This window comes from Vombatus ursinus, unplaced genomic scaffold, assembly GCF_900497805.2.
Source record: "Vombatus ursinus unplaced genomic scaffold, bare-nosed wombat genome assembly UNPS02005459.1, whole genome shotgun sequence".
Classification (NCBI taxonomy): domain Eukaryota; kingdom Metazoa; phylum Chordata; class Mammalia; order Diprotodontia; family Vombatidae; genus Vombatus; species Vombatus ursinus.
In genome coordinates this window covers 1597749-1616868 of record NW_020945237.1, presented here as the reverse complement: position 1 = coordinate 1616868, position 19120 = coordinate 1597749, and the positions used below count along the sequence as shown (strand labels likewise).

At 43.2% G+C, this 19120-nt stretch overlaps 1 protein-coding gene across 1 annotated transcript in view; it reads right to left on the bottom strand.

The window, feature by feature from the left end:
• The window catches only part of LOC114032496 (protein lifeguard 2-like), a 51111-nt gene that overhangs the window by 6245 nt on the left and 25746 nt on the right, over nt 1–19120 (bottom strand). The window contains exons 6-8 of the mRNA XM_027847807.1: nt 13411–13448; nt 13211–13298; nt 11593–11682 (exon numbers count right to left, since the gene is read on the bottom strand). Coding sequence (XP_027703608.1) covers nt 11593–11682; nt 13211–13298; nt 13411–13448 — 216 coding nt within the window. The remainder of the gene's footprint in view (nt 1–11592; nt 11683–13210; nt 13299–13410; nt 13449–19120) is intronic.

Below are 19120 nucleotides of genomic sequence, written 5' to 3'. Positions count from 1 at the left end.
CCACAAACAAAATACAATAGGATTACAGAAGAAACCAATTGAGATAATGGAAATTCAGCAATCAAATTAAAACCAACAAACAAGTTCATGGACCCCCAGGTCAAGAACCTCTTCTGTTCCATCTCCCACCCCGACACCTTTGCATAGCCTGCTCACCTCTGCCTCTTGGAACCCCTGGTTCCCTTCAAGGCTCAAGTCCAAGTGGCATCTCCTTCAAAAGACTCTTTCTGCTTGTCCCAGTTGCCGCCCTCTCCTCATCCCCCTCCATCATTTTGCATTGACTTTTTAATACCCTGTATTTCCTCTTCCAAGAATATGCTGTATCCCTGGGGTAGAACTGAATCACTTGAAGGGCAGAAACTGTCTCATGTTTGCATCTGCATCCCTAGTACCCAGCAAGGTGCCTGGCACACAGAAGCTGCTTCAGAAATGCTAGACTGATGGACAAAATTAGGTCAGTTGGATACAGTCTTAAACAGAATCCAAGATTCCTAGAAGCAAATGGCGATAGCACTCAGGAGAAATTCAGAAGGGTGGGACATGGATAAGGACCACCAGTTCAGTCAGTTTGTCAAATAGCATTTATTAAGCACCTACTGTGTGCCAGGCACTGTGCATAGTGCTAGGGATACAAAGAAAGGCAAAAACAAGTTCCTGCCCTCAAGGAGTTTCCAGTCTAATGGGAGAGACAACATGCAAACAACTGTGTACAAGCAAGATATAGACAGGATAACTAGGAAAGAATCAACTGAGGGAAAGCCCTAGCATCAACATGGGGTCAGGAAGGGTTCCCTGTGGAAGGCTGGAAGTCTGCAAAGCTGGGAGGCAAAGAAGAGGAGGAGGAGGAGTATTCCAGGTATAGGAGACAGCCAGAGAAAACGCTCAAAGTCAAGATGGAGGGTCTTCTTGGAAGAACCGTCGGGAGGCTGGTGTCACTGGATTTCAATGTATGTGAAAGGAAGTCAAGTTTTCAAGGTATAAAAAGACTGGAAGACTTCAGGGTACAGAGGGCTTTAAAAGCTAAAAGGAGATTTCCTATTAGATCTTGAAGGCAGTTGGCAGCCACTGGCATTTCCTGAACGGTTGCTCCCAGTTTCTTTCGGCCTCACCTGGTGAGTAGTCGTGACAGCACCAGATAGTGCAGTCTCAAGCCTGGCGAGGTAGCCTTTTCGCCTTCACCTCCAGGAGTCCCCCTTGGGCAGGGGTGGGGAACGTGTGGCCTTCTAGGTCCTTGGGTGCAGACTTCGACTGAGTCAAAGTTTTACGGAACAAATCCTTTTGTTAAGGGGATTTATTCTGTGAAGTCCGGAGTCAGTCAAAGGGCCGCACTGGCCTCACCACCGCTTAGGGGTCCAAGCGAGAGAACGGGTTCCAGTGGTCACTGCCACCTTTGTCACACCCCTCATCCCCTCTTCCCTCTGAGGGAGGACTCATTAACTGAAAACTCTACCTCCTGGTCCCCATCTCCTGGCAATGCCCCCTTTCTCAGCTGGAAAGAAACATGGTTCCCAAGGTCTGTAGTGACCTGGGCTCCCTCACAAGGGTGTCAGTCCAAGGCTGTCCAGTAGGACTGTTAAATTTCTCTCCCGGGTTTAGAATTGCAAAGTCAGCTGTGACAAGCCTGGCACCTGTCCTCAGACCACAAAGCACCAAATACTCATTAGTACATCCCAGAGCAAAGGTCATTCAACCAGCACCCCAGGAAGCCACTCGGGAGCACCACACACAGCAAATAGACAGCAGCAAGACAGCCATGCGTACAGGAGAGCCCGACATGAGGGCCAGACCTAAATCACAGGCACGTTTCACAGTGGCACATGAACGTCCACAAAATAAAAGCCAGTAAGAATGGCAATAACGACAACAGACCTGCTAGACGACAGAACAAAACAAAGCAAGGCTACCAGAGAGCTACCGAACGAGTGCGGCACCAACCAGAAAAATGTACCATGCAGAAGCCTACTGGGACAACACATGCATCTTTTGAACATATGGCAGGGCAGGCATTACATGGGTAAACACTAACATTATCATCCGGCTACGCATCGCCATTTTCACAGGTTCTGCCCCTGCGCCTGTGCTAGTCGACGACACGAGCTGATCATTATCCTTGCCACAGCCATGCCCTCATCCACCTAAATCTGACCCCATAAGGGGCCCAGGCTGGCTCATACATAGTGTTCCCATGTTCTTAGGGAAATGTCTGTCCCCAAGCAGTCTCTAGGGTTGAAGGACTAGGCAAAGAAAGCATTTCTGTGAAATTCCATCTTCTACCCTCATCTGAATTGGTCACTGGGCACAGAATACACACAGGGTCTTCTTCACTCTCGACATCTGCTTTGGATCCACTGCTTGGATCAGACAGTCTTTGTATGACCACAAGGTCATCTCTTTTGCTTAAATTCCACTTACTGTCTCAAACTGCCTATTCAAGAGACCAGCTACTACAACATGTGATTGCTCACAGATTGGCCATGAATCACCTTTGCGGGATTCCTTCCAGCCTCAGAGACTGCTCTGTAACCAGGCTAGGTGCCCAGGCTCTCTACAACTCAGTACGGGTTAGCTTTCCATCATTCTAAGTAGTGTGTCTCATGAACACCAGGGTTTCTCAGCAGGACTTTGTCGCATTGTCAAAGTATCAATCACACTCACTACTGTTTATTTCTTTCACTAGTCTTCCTGGAGGAAGGTGTGGCTAGGGCATAAGCTTCATTCAACTTCTCTCTCACCTGAGAGATATTCTAGTCGTAAACACCTACAGCATCTGGGTCCTCAGAGACTCCAAAAGCACAAGAAAACAGGTAAGCATGGATCATGGCCAAACAGCAGCAGGGAGAATATAAAACTCTTGGCATCATTCTTAGTGAAATCGTTGATACGTACAAGAAGAGCTCCACTGAGATTTGTTCTGGTCTCAGTGTCCCCGACATGTCCATCAGAGTTCAGCAGAGAATGCAAAAGTAGTCCAGATTACATGATGCCGGCAGAGCTAACCACCTTCTCAGCAATGTACTTCCAAAGCTCCACCTCGGCTTAGTGAGATCCCGGTAGTAAGTCCATACACTAAGAAATATTTCTCTCACAATACCTGAGCAACCATGGAGGCTTTCTGACTCCCTGCTGAGGGGCCCATCACCATCAACCTATCTCTTAGGTTCTTGCTACTGCTTTCCAGAGACTGGAAGTCAGTGCAGACGAGTCCCAAGGATTTGACAGTACTTATGTTCTTCACTGGGACTTCTTGATGACATCTGCAGCCATCGAGGGCTTGTAAAAATCTGATTCTTCCTAGCCCCAGGTCCTTTCTTGACCCATGTGTCCAAAATCATCATGTGGAGCTTTTATGGCCATGGAGCTGCATGTCTTGGGCAGCACCAACTGCTTCCTAGCACCACATGTGTACCAGCTCCCACGTCTGCCATCATCCTCAACGACAGACGGCCCTCAGGAAGCTGGCAGTCGGGTCCTTTAGCATCCCTGCTTTGCTTCTTAGTCTGTATCACTTCATCAATCAGCCAAGCATCCATGGACCACTAGGGCAAGCAAGGCTGGTGAGATTCTCACATACTGCTGGCACTCAGTCTGGGGGAAGTCCCCAACTTTCAGCTGTACTAACATCCACCTGAAATGTAGTTTCCTTCTCCTCCTCCTACTCCTCCTCTTCCTCACCATCACCACCATCATCTTCCTCTTCTTCCTTTCCTCCTGCTGCTGCTGCTTCTCCTCCCCCCTCTCCCCCCAGTTCCCTTGGAGCAGACCATCCTGGTGCCTCTTTTGTGAAGTGGCGGCTGAGGAGACCCCCAGGCTTGCCATGGCCAATGAAAAGCTGGAGGAAAAAGTCAAGACAAGTCAAAGCAATGGCCAGATGGTTTGGAGGTGCAATTTAAGATTAAGAGGCACACACCACTTAGGAAACTAATGAAAGCCTATTGTGAACGACAGGGTTTGTCAATGAAGCAGATCAGATCCCGATTTGATGGGCAACCAATCAATGAAACAGACACACCTGCAGAGCTGGAAATGAAGGGTGAAGACACAATCCATGTATTCCAGCAGCAGACAGGAGGTGCTAACTAAAAAGAAAACATGTAACTCGACTCCAGAACTGCGCTCCCAAGGAAAACAATACATTCACAATTAGAAAACCAAGATTTGGTTCATCCACATCGCAACTACTGTAGTAGTTTTCTCTCTTCTTTGACTCCCTTCCCCCATTCCTTTATTGTACATAAAGTAACTGGTGTAGGTGCACAAGCATAATGCGTATTTTTTTTTTAACTAAATGGCCCATGGTATGTTTTGATCAACATCAAATGGAGATGGGGAGGGGAAAAAACAAACTGGTTCTGTGAAAATATCCCTTTTCTCCATTAGTGGCATGCTCAATCAACTTTTATCTTTATATTCCAGCAAGTTATTCTGCTCTCACTATTTAGCAACAGCAACAACAACAACAACAACAAAAAACAAAAACCCCACAAAATATCCTTGCATATCTTGTTTTATTGGATAATTCCAATGTTTTTCTTTTATCATTGTAAAACCAAGGACAATTTTATAACTTTTTTGGACGTAGCTGTTACATGTAGGGCAATCTCTGTCTCTCAGTAGGAATAAATTACTATAAAGAAATTGATCCTAGATAGTTTTCCTTCAAGTCAAACATCTTGTTGTTTAAATAAACTTCTTATTTAAAATAAAACAAAGAAATGTGGCTTTGGGTGATTGTGTATCCCTTTCTCCACAGCATCCTGTGGACTTCCAGACAGTGTATCTGCATCCATGTTAGTCCTTTCTAGTCAGCAGTGAATGCTGAACTCAGAGTTAGCTAGCATGGCCAGCCATCCCTGGCAAACAGTATCCAACTTGGCACTGGTCAAAATATAAATCAATGAATTGTTACAGTTCATATTTGGAACTCTGTTCCAAAAGACTGAGGAGTCTTTAAAAGTCTCAGGGAGAGTTCCCTTCAAAGTCAGAAGTTCCAGATTGTGGGTGGAATACTGGGTCTCATCTGTCACTTAAAGTTTTGATGGCAAATGCAACTTGGTGCAGGACTGCTCCCAAGCCTTCCTCCCAAGTTGTCATCATTGAGATGCAGAACAAAAGGCCGTGTCTACGCTTAGGTGAAGCCTGATCTAGGGGGCTTCTCTCCTTTTGCATGCTCAGGTGAGGTCTCACTGTATGCCTCAGGGGAACTGAAAACATTTCAAACCCCTCTGTAAGGTATTCATGATCTGTCTTCCACTGACCTCATGTATCTGGCATCTCATCATCCCCCAAAGTCAGAATGCCATCAAACTTGGAGGAGAGAGATTTCTTGGACATCTAGATATAAGTAAAAGCAACATTTTTTACAACATTCATACTCATCACTCACATATGGGTTGGCTGTTACAGCTGGCAAAGGTCTTTCTTTAACCTCTTGAACAGGTAAAAACCCAATTATATTTTTCAAGTTTGATCCTCAGTGCTGTGCTGAGCTGCCTTCTTTGCTCATCAGAGTCATCATTTTATTAAAGGATCCCCCCCAAAACACACACATACACCTCACATGGAGGAAGGGGCATCACAAACCAGTGTCCAGTTCTCTGTCTGAATTTCTTCTGGCAACTTGTGGTGGTCACATGACTCTGATCATTCATAGAGCACATGGATAGTGTCCCATCCTAATCCTCTTCCTCGAGGGACTGTTGTCCCATTGTCCCCTAACTCTGTGACACTGTCCTTCAAAACTTACCTAATACTATCATTCTAATAAACCACGTCTACTCCAAATAGCCAAAAACCCTTATCTATATCAATACTTACCAGATGATAATATTTCATTGGTAACACTACAGAAGGATCATAGTGTTACTCCATAACACCAATATCCAATCAATTACCCAAGAACAGTACATTAGTCAAATATACATATTTAGTCAAATATTCATATATATGTGTGTGCACGTGTATCTTCTGACCCCCAGTCTCCTATCTCCAACTGCGGATGTCCTGTGGACATCTCAGACTCACATGCCCAAAACTGACCTCATTGTCTTTCCCCTCCAAACGCTCTTATTCCCAAGTTCCACATTACTGTGAAGGGCACCACCATCCCCCCCTGTTATGCAGGCGTCACCTAGATGACACCCAACCTAGGGGTCACCCTCAGTGCCTCACTCTCTCTCATAACCCCCATATTTAGCATGTTGCCAAGTCCTCAGGATTCTACTTTCCCACATCTCTTGAATATGTCCCCTTCTCTCCTCTGACCCTACTACCAACCTGGTGAGGTTCCATATCACCTCATGCCTGCACTACTGCAAAAGCTGCTGGTCACTCTCTCTGCCACAAGTCTCTCCCCACCCCACTTCATTCCCACCTCAATTTTCAAAGTGATCTTCCTATAGTGTTGCTATAGGAAGTTTAATTATAGGAAGTTTAATTGCTTCTGTCATATCTGACTCTTTGTGATCCCATTTGGGGTTTTCTTGGCAAAGATACTGGAATGGTTTACCATTTCCTTCTCTGGTTCATTTTACAGATGAAGAAACTGAGGGAGAGAACATTAAGTGACTTGCCAGAGTCACACAGCTAGTAAGTATCTGAGGCCAGATTTGAACCCAGATCTTCCTGACTTCAGGACTGGCACTCTATCTACTGCACCACCTTGTTGCCCTTCCTATAGTACAGATCTGATAATGTTACCCCCTTCTCCCTCAATTTAATAAACTCCAATGGTTCCCTATTACTTCTAGGATCCAATATAAAATCCTGTTTGGCTTTTAAAGCCCTTCTATCTAAGTTGTCTTTTTACAACTTACTCTCTCCCACATACCCTACAATCCAGTGACACTGGCTTCCCTACACTGCCTTCCTCAAGCAAGCAACTCTGCATTTTTGCTGGCTGTGCTCCCTTCCTGGAATTGACTCCCACGTCATCTCTGCCTTCTGGTTGCCCTGGTTTTCATCAAAGCTTGGGCAGAATCCCACCTTCTGCATGAAAGTTTTCCCAGCCCTGGAGGGGCAGAGCCAAGGTGGCAGAGGGAAAACAGTGACTTGCTTGAGCTCTCCCCCCAAACCCCTCCAAATACCTGTAAAAAATGGCTCTAAACAAATTCTAAAGCAGCAGAACCCACAAAAAGACAGAGTAAAAAAAATTTCCAGCCAAAGATAGCCTGGATGGTTGATCAGAAAGGTATATCGTGCCGGGCAGGGAGAGGAGCAGTTTGGCGTGGGCACGCAGGCCACAGAGACCCTGGAGCAGGCCTCAGAGGACTGAATCGCAGGCAGCTGTGGCAGTTTCCAGACTTCTCAACCCAGGAATGTCAAAGACAACTTAGAAGGTCAGTGGAAAAAGTCTGTGACTGCAGTGAGAGAGGAGCTAGGTCTCAGCCGCAAGTCTTGAGCGTGGCTCCCGGGCCGTGGCTGTTTCCTGAGCCCCTGGCCCTCAGACTGAGGGGGAATCAAGTGGCTGATCACAGGGGGATTGCAGGGATCTCTTTGCCAGTGCTGAGGCAGGAATCTCTTGCTTTAACGGTGCTTGGATCTGGGTCACAGTTCTGAGGGGCGGTCCTGGGGCGAAGAGGAATGCTGGCATGGTGGAGCTTGTTGTGAAGGTGGAGAGAAAACACCCCTTATCACAGCACCTTGGAAGAACTGAAAATTTTCAGATCCCTAGAAGTATCTCTGAAAATAGCTGTACAAACCCCCGAAGCTTGGGACAGTACATTCTCCACATTGGAAGCAGACTTTTACCTTAACAAAGAGTTTAAAATTCAAGTAATTGTCCAGGATCATGAGTAAGCAGCGCAAAAAAGAGTCAGACTATATTATCTTACTTCAGTGACAAAGAAGATCAAAACATACAACCAGAAGAAGAAAACAAAGTCAAAGCTCCTACATCCAAAACTTCCAAGAAAAATATGAATCAGTCCTAGGCCTTGAAAGAGCTCAAAAGGGATTTTGAGAAGCAAGTAAGAGAAGTAGAGGAAAAACTGAGAGTCATGCAAGAAAATCATGAAAAACAAGTCAACAGCTTGCTAAAGGAGACCCAAAAAAATACTGAAGAAAATAACACCTTAAAAAATAGCCTAACCCAAATGGCAAAAGAGGTCCAAAAAGGCAATGAGGAGAAGAATGCCCTAAAAAGTAAAATTGGCCAAATGGAAAAGGAAGTCCAAAAGATTACTGAAGAAAATACTTCCTTAAAAATTAGAATAGAGCAATTGGAAGCTAGTGACTTTATGAGAAATCAAGACACTGTAAAACAAATCCAAAAGAATGAAAAATCAGAAAACAATGTGAAATATCTCATTGGAAAAACAACTGACCTGGAAAACAGATCCAGGAGAGAGAATTTAAAAATTATTGGACTATCTGAAAGCCATGATCAAAAAAAGAGCCTAGACATCATCTTTCAAGAAATTATCAAGGAAAACTGTCCTGATATTTTAGAACCGGAGGGCAAAACAGAAATGGAAAGAATCCACCGATCTCCTCCTGAAGGAGAACCCCAAAGGAAAACTCCTAGGAATATTGTAGCCAAATTCCAGAGTTCCCAGGTCAAGGAGAAAATATTTCAAGCAGCCAGAAAGAAACAATTCAAGTATTGTGGAAACACAATCAGGATAACACAAGATTTAGCTGCTTCTACATTAAGGGACTGCAAGGCATGGAATATAATATTCCAGAGGGCAAAGGAGATAGGATTACAACCAAGAATCACCTACCCAGCAAAACTGAGTATAATCCTGCAGGGGAAAAAATGGTCATTCAGTGAAATAGAGGACTTTCAAGCATTCTTGATGAAAAGACCAGAGCTGAATAGAAAATTTGATCTTCAAATACAAGACTCAAGTGGAACATGAAGAGGTAAACAGGAAAGAGAAAATCATAAGAGACTTATTAAGGTTGAACTGTTTACATTCCTGCATGGAAAGATGATATTTGTAACTCATGAGACCTTTGTCAGTATTAAGGTAGTTGGAGGGGAAAAAATTATATGTTCGTATATATAGATATAGATAGATAGATAGAGGGTACAGGGTGAGTTGAAAATGAAGGGGTCACATCTGGATAATAAAATTAAGGGGTGAGAGAGAATTATACTAGGAGGAGAAAGGGAGAGGTAGAACAGGGTAAATTATCTCACAAAAAAAAAGAAAAGGCTCTTACAGTGGAGGGGAAACGGGGGAAGGTGAGAGGGAATGAGTGAATCTTATTCTCATAGGATTTGACTTAAGGAGGGAATAACATACACACTCAATTGGGTGTGGAAATCTGTCTTACCCTACAGGAAAATAGGGGGGGAAGGGGACAAGAAAGTAGGGGGATGATAGAGAGGAGGGCAGACTGAGAAAGGGGATAATCAGAAGCAAATACTTCTGAGGAAGGACAGGGTCAAATGAAAGAATAGAATAAATGGGGGGAGCGGGAAAGGATTAAGGGAAGTAGAGTTAGTTTTTCACAGCATGTCTACTATGGAAGTGTTTTGCATAACTGCACATATATAACCTATATTCAGTTGCTTGCCTTATCAATGAGGGTGGGTGGGGAGGGAGGAAGGGAGAAAATTTGGAACCCGAAGTTTTAAAAACACGTTTAAAAAAAATGTTTTCACATGCAACTGGGAAATAAGAAATACAGGAAATAGGGTACAGAAATCCATTCTGCCCTACAGGAAAATTGAAGGGGAAGGGGATAAGAGACGGGGGGGAGAGATAGAAGGGAAGGCAGACTAGGGAAGGGGTATTCAGAATGCAGCCATCTTGGGGTGGGGGGGAGGGGCAAGATGGGGTGAAAATTTGGAACTCAAAATCTTGTGGAAGCAAATGTTGAGAACAAGAAAATAAATAAAAATTACCATAAAAAAAAGAGTGAATTGGGTTTAAGACTTGGTCTTTAAGAAAGAAATCTAAGGGGCAGCTAGGTGGCACCCAGGTGGCGCAGTGGACAGAGGTCTGGCCTTGCAGTCAGGGGGACCAGAATTCAAATCTGTACTCAGATACTAGACACTTACTAGCTATGTGACCCTGGGCAAGTCACTTAACCTTGATTGCGTAACCAAAAAAAAAATCTAGCCAGTAAATCCCAAGTTAATTAGGAAGCTTTTGGCCATCAAAATTTACCTTCCTTTGGGCAGAACACCCTCAGGTAAGGGGAAAGCAGAGGAGAGGGGAAAAAAAAAAAAAAAAAAAGAAAGTTTTCCCAGTTCCCCTTAATGCTACTGCTTTTCCTCTGTGAATATTTCCATTTTCTCCCATGTACATCCTATTTGTACATAGTTGCTTGCATGTTGTCACCTCCATTAGACTAGCAGCTCCTTGAGGGCAGGGACTTTTTTGTTTTTCTTTGAATCTCTAGTGCTTAGCACAGTGCCCTTCCCCCACTTCTATAAACAGTGACTTATTGACTTGAGGCCTTGAAGAGAGTGGTACTAGGCAATTCTAAGTGAGGAGGTACTTATACAATATGTTCTTTATCTTTAAAAAGAGATAAAATCATGGACTAGATTTATCAATGAAGGTAAGTGGCTGTGCTCTTCAGAAAAAAAATGGGCTGTGAAAAAAAAATCAGTACTTAAAGCTTACAAATGAAATGGAATGATCAATGAGCAATATTGTGGTCATAAACCAAAGCCAATTTACATACTCTGCACAGAAAATTATAGCGATCAATGATCATTGTAGGGAGCAACTACATCCCCCACGTATCTATCTATCAAATCTATTAGATAACTTTTGGAGAAACAACATTCGGCACAAAAAATGCCTTTTTCTTCACTTTAAAAATTAGGGGATCACTGTTCAAATCAGTTTCTGCTCTCCTTCCAATGGACAGAATACTAACTCTGAAGTCAGGAAGACCAGAGTTCAAATCCAGCTTCAGACCCTTACTAGGTGTGTGATTCTGGGCAAATCATTTAATCTCTGTCTGCCTCAGTTTCCTCATCTGTATAATGGGGATAATAATAGCACCTCCTTCCCAGGTGTTTAGCACAGTGCCTGGTGTATAATAGGCACTTAACGAGTACTTATTCCCTCCCCCTCACCTTTACCTGGACCATAATCATGGGTCCATGCACATGTTCTTATCCTGGGCAATCGCAGTCTCCTTCATGCCCTGAGGAGGTCTTCCTCTGTCTTCCTCACTTTTCACTCTTTAGGGCCCTCTGAGCAGCTCATAGGCTGTCTGTCTCTTCTCAACCATCCCTTGCCCTTGCTGGTCCATGACTGGACCCTTCCTTCTTTTGATCCTACATTTCTGGACATTGTCCTTTCCCTTATACTTCTTGCATGGAGGTCATCCCTAGACATATTCTGAAAGGTCTCGTCTTTGGACCTCCCTCAATTATAATTCCTTGCACAGTGAGGTACTGGGGGATTAGAACATCACTGGGATGACGCTGCTGCTTAAAAGATGGATTTGTGTTTCTGGGAGCAGCTCAGCAGCCACTGAAAAGATTTTACCATTTTCCACTTGCAATATGGCCTGCTCTGCCCTTACCCCACTTCTATTCTGAGCTCACATCTCATAGACATTCCTAATGATGGGATGGTAATTAAAAGACTCGTTTTCTAATAGGTTTCCAATTATACTTACATAGGAGGGCATAAAGAAATAAAGAGTTCCATAGAGGAGTAGCATGAGAAATACAGCCCAGAGAATGGCAGAGAAGCTGGTGAAATCGATCTGAGGAAAAATAAAAGAAGACACTCAATTAAAGAATATGCAAAAAGCACCGTACTTAGAGAAACTGCTGATCGGTCTCTCTCCCGCTCCAGTCCAGCCTCCATTCAGCTTTCAGAGCAGTCTACTATGTCACCCTTCTATTTAATCAACTCCAGTGGCCCTCTAGAGTTATGACCCAGAAGCCTAACAGTGGACATTGTCAGAGCATCTTACGGTTAGCCAATAAAAAAAAAATCACTTCCCTTCCATTCTCTCATGCAATCTTCACAACAATCCTGTGACATAGGGAGAGAAAAGACTGTTGGCTCTGCTTTGCAGAGGGGAAAATGGTTCTTTCCTCTATAGCATGCTGCCTGAAATCTACCCATTTGCAGACAAGCATACTGGTCTACAAAGTGGCCTAAAAAATCATTTAGGACCACTCAAAAGAATTATTAGTACTAATAACTCAGACCTGACCAATCAGAATAAAACAGAGAATGCCTAAATACGAAATAGTCTAAAACTATCAAAACAAAGTTTTTATAACCACTTTGTAATACAGTCATTATATTGCTTATTTTTCTGAATTCAGCTGAAAATTCTCTTATGGCTACAGCACCAACAGTCCTTTTTTCAAAGTATTGATGTGAAAAATGCTCTACCGTTAGCTACTGCCACTAGATTCTACTCTTGGGTCAGGCCTCTGGCCATTTATAAGTGGCATGCCTTTGAGCAGATGGGCAAATTTTCTGCATGTAAGCACATGTATAATATAGTACATTTTTTAATGCTATGGATTGAACTGGTAAATTTGAAAACATCCTACATCTGAACGTGGATTCTAATTTCTAACTTTTAATGAAGTATGTTGGATAATAACGTAGTCTTCAACACCTCCTCATGCTTCTTCTCCCTATTCCCATCACGGAAAGGATTTGTGTCAGAGTCTGTTTACAGAGTGACCTCACTAATGTCTATAGTAAGCAGCTGAGAAAGCAGACCTATTCCTTGTGGACAGGATGCGCGTCACTAGAAAGAAGTAGGTAGACAAAGTCTCTGTCTTCATGGTTCGCTAAAAGAGAATTTGGTCAACACAGACTTGGGAGTCTCTTGGTGCAACAGATGGAGAACAGATCTTGGAACCCACTTGATCCAGGCTTGAACAGATCTGGACCTGGGTTCTAATCCTATCTCTGACACATGGCAAGGGAAAAAAATCTCCCCCAATATTGCCTTAAACAATTTTGGGAAAGGGAAAAAAAAAACTTTATAAACGGTTTGGAAGTATCTTTAAAAAGGGTTTGGAAGATCCTAAGGAAGCACATTCATTCCTAACAATCTTGCTACTCTTACATTTTGATAATTAATCAATCAATCAAGAAGTATTTATTAAGCATCGGCTCAGACTACGTCTCAAATGTTCTACTGAGACCTAAGGATACAAAGAAAAGACAAAAGAAGCCGGCCCTGTGCTCATGGAACTCCCATTTAAACCCAGTGTTTCTGAATGGTCCTAATAGCAAACAGATGATCAAATCATACCTACTTTTGTCTGTAGCGCAAACAAAGTGAGGCCCCAGGTCACCAAAGCCGTCCCTCCTATTGCCCACATCACTTCTTCAGCTTGATAGAAACTAAAACCGAAGAAGGTTGATCACTGTTCACATATATCAGCAGAAGCTCACGCTAAGAAAGCAAATACTAGAGATTGCTAGAGAAAGCAAACAAGCCAAGCCTGTGACTTACACAGTTACAGCTCCCAGCAGCAGCCCTTCCACAAGCGTCTGCAAGGAAAGTCAGAACAAAGGGTCAAGTGAGACACCTGAGGTGTGCAACTCTGCAAGGGGTGGCTCGGGAGGGGGAGGATAAGGGCAGTGAAAGCACACGGGAATCTGACGGGAGTTTTGTGGCTAGCATTCATTTCTTATTTTTTTTTTAATTTTTATTAATTTATTTTTAGTTTTCAATAATCACTACTATACAATTTTGAGTTTTAAATTTTTCTCTCCCTCCCTTCCTACCTCCCTCCCCAAGACAGTGTACAATCTGATATAGGTTATACATATACATTCCTATTAAACATATTTTCACATTAGTCATGTTGTAAGGAAGAATTAGAACCAACAGGAGGAACCACAAGAAAAAAGAAACAAAACAAAACAAAACAGAAGGAAAAAAAGAGCAAATAGTGTGCTTCAATCTGCATTCAAACTCCATAGTTCTTTCTCTAAATGTGGATAGCACTTTCCATCATGAGGCCTTTGGAGATGTCTTAGATCTTTGCATTGCTGAGAAGAGCTAAGTCTATCAACATTAGTCAGTGCACAACATGGCTGCTAACTGTGTACAATGTTCTCCTGGTTCTGCTCACTTCATTCAGCATCAGACCATACAAGTCTTTCCAGGTTTTTCTGAAGTCCACCTGCTCATCATTTCTTATAGAATAATGGTATTCCATTACATTCATATACCGCAACTTGTTCAGCCATTCCCCAATTGATGGGCATCCCTTCAATTTCCAAGTCTTGGCCACCACAGAAAGAGTTGCTATAAATATTTTTGTACATGTGGGTCCTTTTCCCATTTTTATGGTCTCTCTGGGATACAGCCCTAGAAGTAAGATCCATTTCTTAGCATGCACTCAGAATACTTAACACTCGGAGTGATTTGAAACATTTCATTCTGACTCACAGATCACAACCAGGAAAACAATATACACAAAGATAACCACACTGCAAAAAGGAAAGAAAAAGAAACAAAAACTGAACTCTGCAATTCCAGTGACCAAGCCTGGCTCCAGAAAAGAACTGAGAAAACACATGTGTCTCTCCCTCCATTGTAGAGGTGGGGGACTATGGGTGTGGAACACTGCACATGCTGTCAGACACTAGCAATGTGTTAGTTCTCCTAGTTTTTCCGCTTCCCTTTTAAAAAACAAATAAAGGATATTATGACTTGACAGAAGTAAGGCTCCCTTCTTTCCCTTCATTTCATCCTTGAAATTTAAAATACTGAGGAGCAGGGAAGAGGAAGTCAACCAAAGCACCTATTCTGACCTACTCCTCCTTCATTTCCATTCTCCCCCTCTTCTCTCTTCCCTTAGGTCAGAGCTTGCCCACTGCGCCATTTCTTTTTTTTTTTTTTCCCTGGTGTGGTAATTGGGTTTAAGTGACTTGTCCAGGGTCACACAGCTAGTAAGTGTCGAGGGTCTGAGGCCAGATTTGAACTCAGGTCCTCCTGATTCCAAGACTGGATCTCTACCCACTGTGCCACCTAGCTGCCTCTACTATGCCACTTCTAAAGAGAACAGGGATAAAGGGATAAGGATCAGAATAGTCTATTCAGAACATCTCATGTCCACCTCTTCAGCTGCAGGGCCCTGTCTCTTCCCAAATTCCTCAACTGGACACTCTCGGTTCCCCCCCTGTGGGTTTATCAACTAGAGGTAGGGTGGGACCAGGGGTATCATCTCCAGTGGAGGTCCACTCTCCTCCCTAAGGTGGCCTTGATATAGACATCAACGGCAGGCCATCCTCCTCTCAGGTGGCTGCTACTCAGTGTCCTCTAAGTCCCAGGAGGTGCCCACAGCCAGGGCACAGGCCACCGGGGTACAGCCCATGGCAGTTGCTGAATCACTATCCTGTGGATATACCAATGGGATGTGTCAATAGAGGAAGCGGCAGGCTATGGCCTGCAGGATATCTGCTTCTCGTGCTCCTGCATACACCAGACACGTGTATGCGAGTGTGTGTGTGAGTGTGTGTGCCAGTGTGTGTTGGGGGGGTTACCTATGTGAAAATGTCACCTGTGCAAACACAGACAAACAGCTCCCAGGGCTTTAAATCTCTAAAGTCCACATGGAGTTTAGGATCCCGGCAGATGGGGCAAGGGCTCCCAGGAATGGTGTTCCTATGAATGCATTTGTCACACCTTTGAGGCTGTGTCAATAGTTGGTCCGGCATATTCAGAAGCCCTATCAAATCAGGTATTCTTCCGTCTCCAAATATTCCCAGAAAAAATCTTGACAGTGGCAAATGAGCAGAAGACTCCACTTCAGAGACAGCTTTTGGTACATAGAACCTGGGGAGAGGGGGTAGCCTGTGCCCACCAAACACCTCTGATGGGTGTCAAGTCCATCAGCCTCCAGAGAGGCCTGGTTAGAATGGAGGTTACCATCTTGTTTGGCTGGGGGAGATTCTCTTTCTTTTTTTTTTCCTAAGGCAATTGGGGTTAAGTGACTTGCCTAGGGTCACACAGCTAGTAAGTGTTATGTGTCTGAGGCCGGATTTGAACTCAGGTCCTCCTGACTCCAGGGCTGGTGCTCTATCCACTGTGCCACCTAGCTGCCCGATTCTCTTTCTTTTTTAAATGTTCCTAATGTAAGATATATGTGAATACCCTTGCAAGATATGCATGCCCTCATGGGTTGTCTGAGTTTATAGACATGTGACTTGTGTGGGGCAGTGATTGATATTTCTGGAATATGGCTCATTCCTCTCTAAAGGAGAGTACATTTTTCACCTTGAGGAAGTAGGAGACGGTTGGTGACTAAGTCTTTGCTACTTCCCTTGCCTATCACTGAGGAGTGCAGGGTTGGATTTGGATCTGACCTCTCAAATACTGCTGGTGCAGGGTAATGAGTCCACTTCAGAACAAAAGTTTCTTTCCTTGTTGCTAGCCCTTAGCTTACTATGCCAGCTGAACTTCTGAGCACCAAATGCTGATTACAGAAAAGACAATCACAAAGAACAAACTGACCCAGGTAAGCTCAGAATTGGGACATGATTTAGACGTTGTGAGAGGTGATACCATAAGCAAATTAGTGCAATACAGAAGAAATGATCTGTCAGATCTTTAGACAGGGGAAGAGTTCATGACCAAACACAAGAAATAGGGAGAGTCACAGGATGTAAAACAGACAATTTTGATTATATAAAATTAAAGTTATTAATTATAATATTATAATTATAATAATTATATTATTATAAAATTAAGTTTTTGCACAAATAAAACCACTGAAGTTAAAATTAGAAGGAAAAAAAGGAAACTAGAGAAAAAAATTACAGCAAATATTTCTGATTTCTAAGTTATATCGGGAACCAAGTCAAATTCACAAGAAAAAAGCCATTCCCCAATTGCTAAATGGTAAAAGGAAATGAATAGGCAGTTTTCAGAGGAAGAAATCCAAGGTATCAATAGCCATATGAAAAAAATGATCTAATTTTAAATATTTATAAAGCACTTACTATGTACAAGGCACTGTGCTAAGGCACTTTATAATTATTATCTTATTTGATCCTCACAACAACCCTGGGAAGTAGGTGCTATTATTATCCCCATTTTACAGATAAGAAAACTGATACAAACAAGGGTTAAGTGACTTGCCCACCTTCACAAAGACAGTAAGTACCTGAGACAAGATTTGAATTTCAGTCTTCCTGACCCCAGGATAGCACCCTATCCACTGTGCCACTTAGCTACTCCTAGAGAAAAACAAGTTAAAACAACGGGGAAACAAATACACTAATGCACTGTTGGTGGAGTTGTGACCTAGTCCTACTATTCTGGAAAGTATTTTAGAAAATTGCTATTAAACTGTGCTTATCCCCTCTGACTGATGCAAACTTCTACTAGCTCTATACCCCAAAAAAATTAAAGAGGAGAAGGATTCATATGTTAAAAATTATTTATTGCAGCTCTTTTTGTGGCAGCAAAAAATTGGAAACTGAGGGAATACCTATCAACTGGAGAATGGTTGAACAAGTTATGGTATATGAATGTGACAGAATACTATTGTGCTATAAGAAATGGTAAAAGGGATGGTTTCAGAAAAACCTGTGGAAGACTTGCATGAACTGAAAAAGTGAAGTGAGCAGAATCAGGAGAACAATTTATATACAATAATAGCAATTTTGTCAAGATAATCAACTCTGAAAGATTTAGTAGCTGATCAACACAATGACCAACCACAATCCCAAAGGTCTCATGATGAAACATGATAACCACCTTCAGATAGAGAGTTGATAGGCTCAAAATACAAAATAAAGAGTATTTTCTTTTCCTTCTTTCTTCCCCCCTTTTTTTTGGACATGGTTAACATAGTAATTTGTTCTGCATGGCTATACACATCATAATTATAATTCTTGCCTTCTCAATGGGTAAGGGAAGGAGAAAAGAGAATTCCAAACAGAAAATAAAATAAAATAGAACTGAATTGTATAAACAAATGAAATAACAAGTGGTGAGTAAAGCCATTTATCCAAACAAAACAACAGAAACTGGAGTTCTACAGATTAGACTATATCAAAAACATATAAGAATGAATGAATTCTTTAAATAGGAGTGAAATAAGGTCTCAACTCAACCAAGAGACAGGCTCCAATCTTACTCAAGAGAAGTCTCTCTCCAGAATCTCTGGGGAGGACAAGCTAGAAATCAGGGACATGTTGAGGAGTCAGCTTCTCCTACATGTCTGCAATTTCCAAAGTCTCTCTAAGTGCCCCTCTCCTAAAGAGCATTTTCTCTGCCAATCTGGAGTCACAACTGCTTCTGCCCAAAGTAAAAACACAGCACAGAATCAGTAGTTTTGAGGTGTATCTGCCTAGGTATTCTACTGGAGAGGCAGGAAACCCTTCAGTTTTAAAAGTGGTTGTATTTTTCAGTCTCACATGACATTTTTTACTATAGCTGCAAGCTGATTATTTTATTTTTTTCTGTATTTCCCCCATCACTTTAACTCACTGGTCTCTTTTCAGAAATTCTTACTTGATCACCAATGACCCTACTGATGGTTGCACCTAGAATGGGGGCCTGGTCAACAAGTCCCGGTAGCATGCACATTTGGTAAGTTGCTTCTGGAAGCACCTGATCCCATGGAATGAAGGGGCCAGGCTCCCCCCTTTAGAGGATGCCTAGGAGTTCTCCACTATTTCCAGTCCACTTACGATTGTTGACTGTCGGCTGAGCCCGAAGTGGGCGTGCATAGAAAAGATTCCCATAGGGACAACTCTGATCCTGCCTGAATGACTCTGAGTGAGGAGCCAGGGAGGGGAAGAGAAGGTTGGAACCAGCAGCCTCGGCTCCCCACCCAAGCTGACGCTAAGGCAGGACCTCATGGCCCTACCTCTGCTTCTGTCTCTATCGTGTCAGTTCTTTGCCACTGGAGGTGGAAAGACGAGGCTGGGCAATCTCATTAGATCTTCAGAGGACCAGGGATGCGAGTGCGTGGCCAGGCTGAGCACCAGGGCAGCGCCTGGCAATGACCTGGGGATCCAGCCTAGCCATGAATCGGGTTCTAACAGCCGAAACATCCACTAGACTTGCTCTGGGGGATCTGACTTGTCAGAGCAAGTGGGGGTTGGGATAGAAAGCCCCAGTTGATAAAGGCTACCTACACCTCATGTTTGTTTGGGGAGAGATCAGCGGACAAAGCTAATTATCAGAACTTCATTCTTGT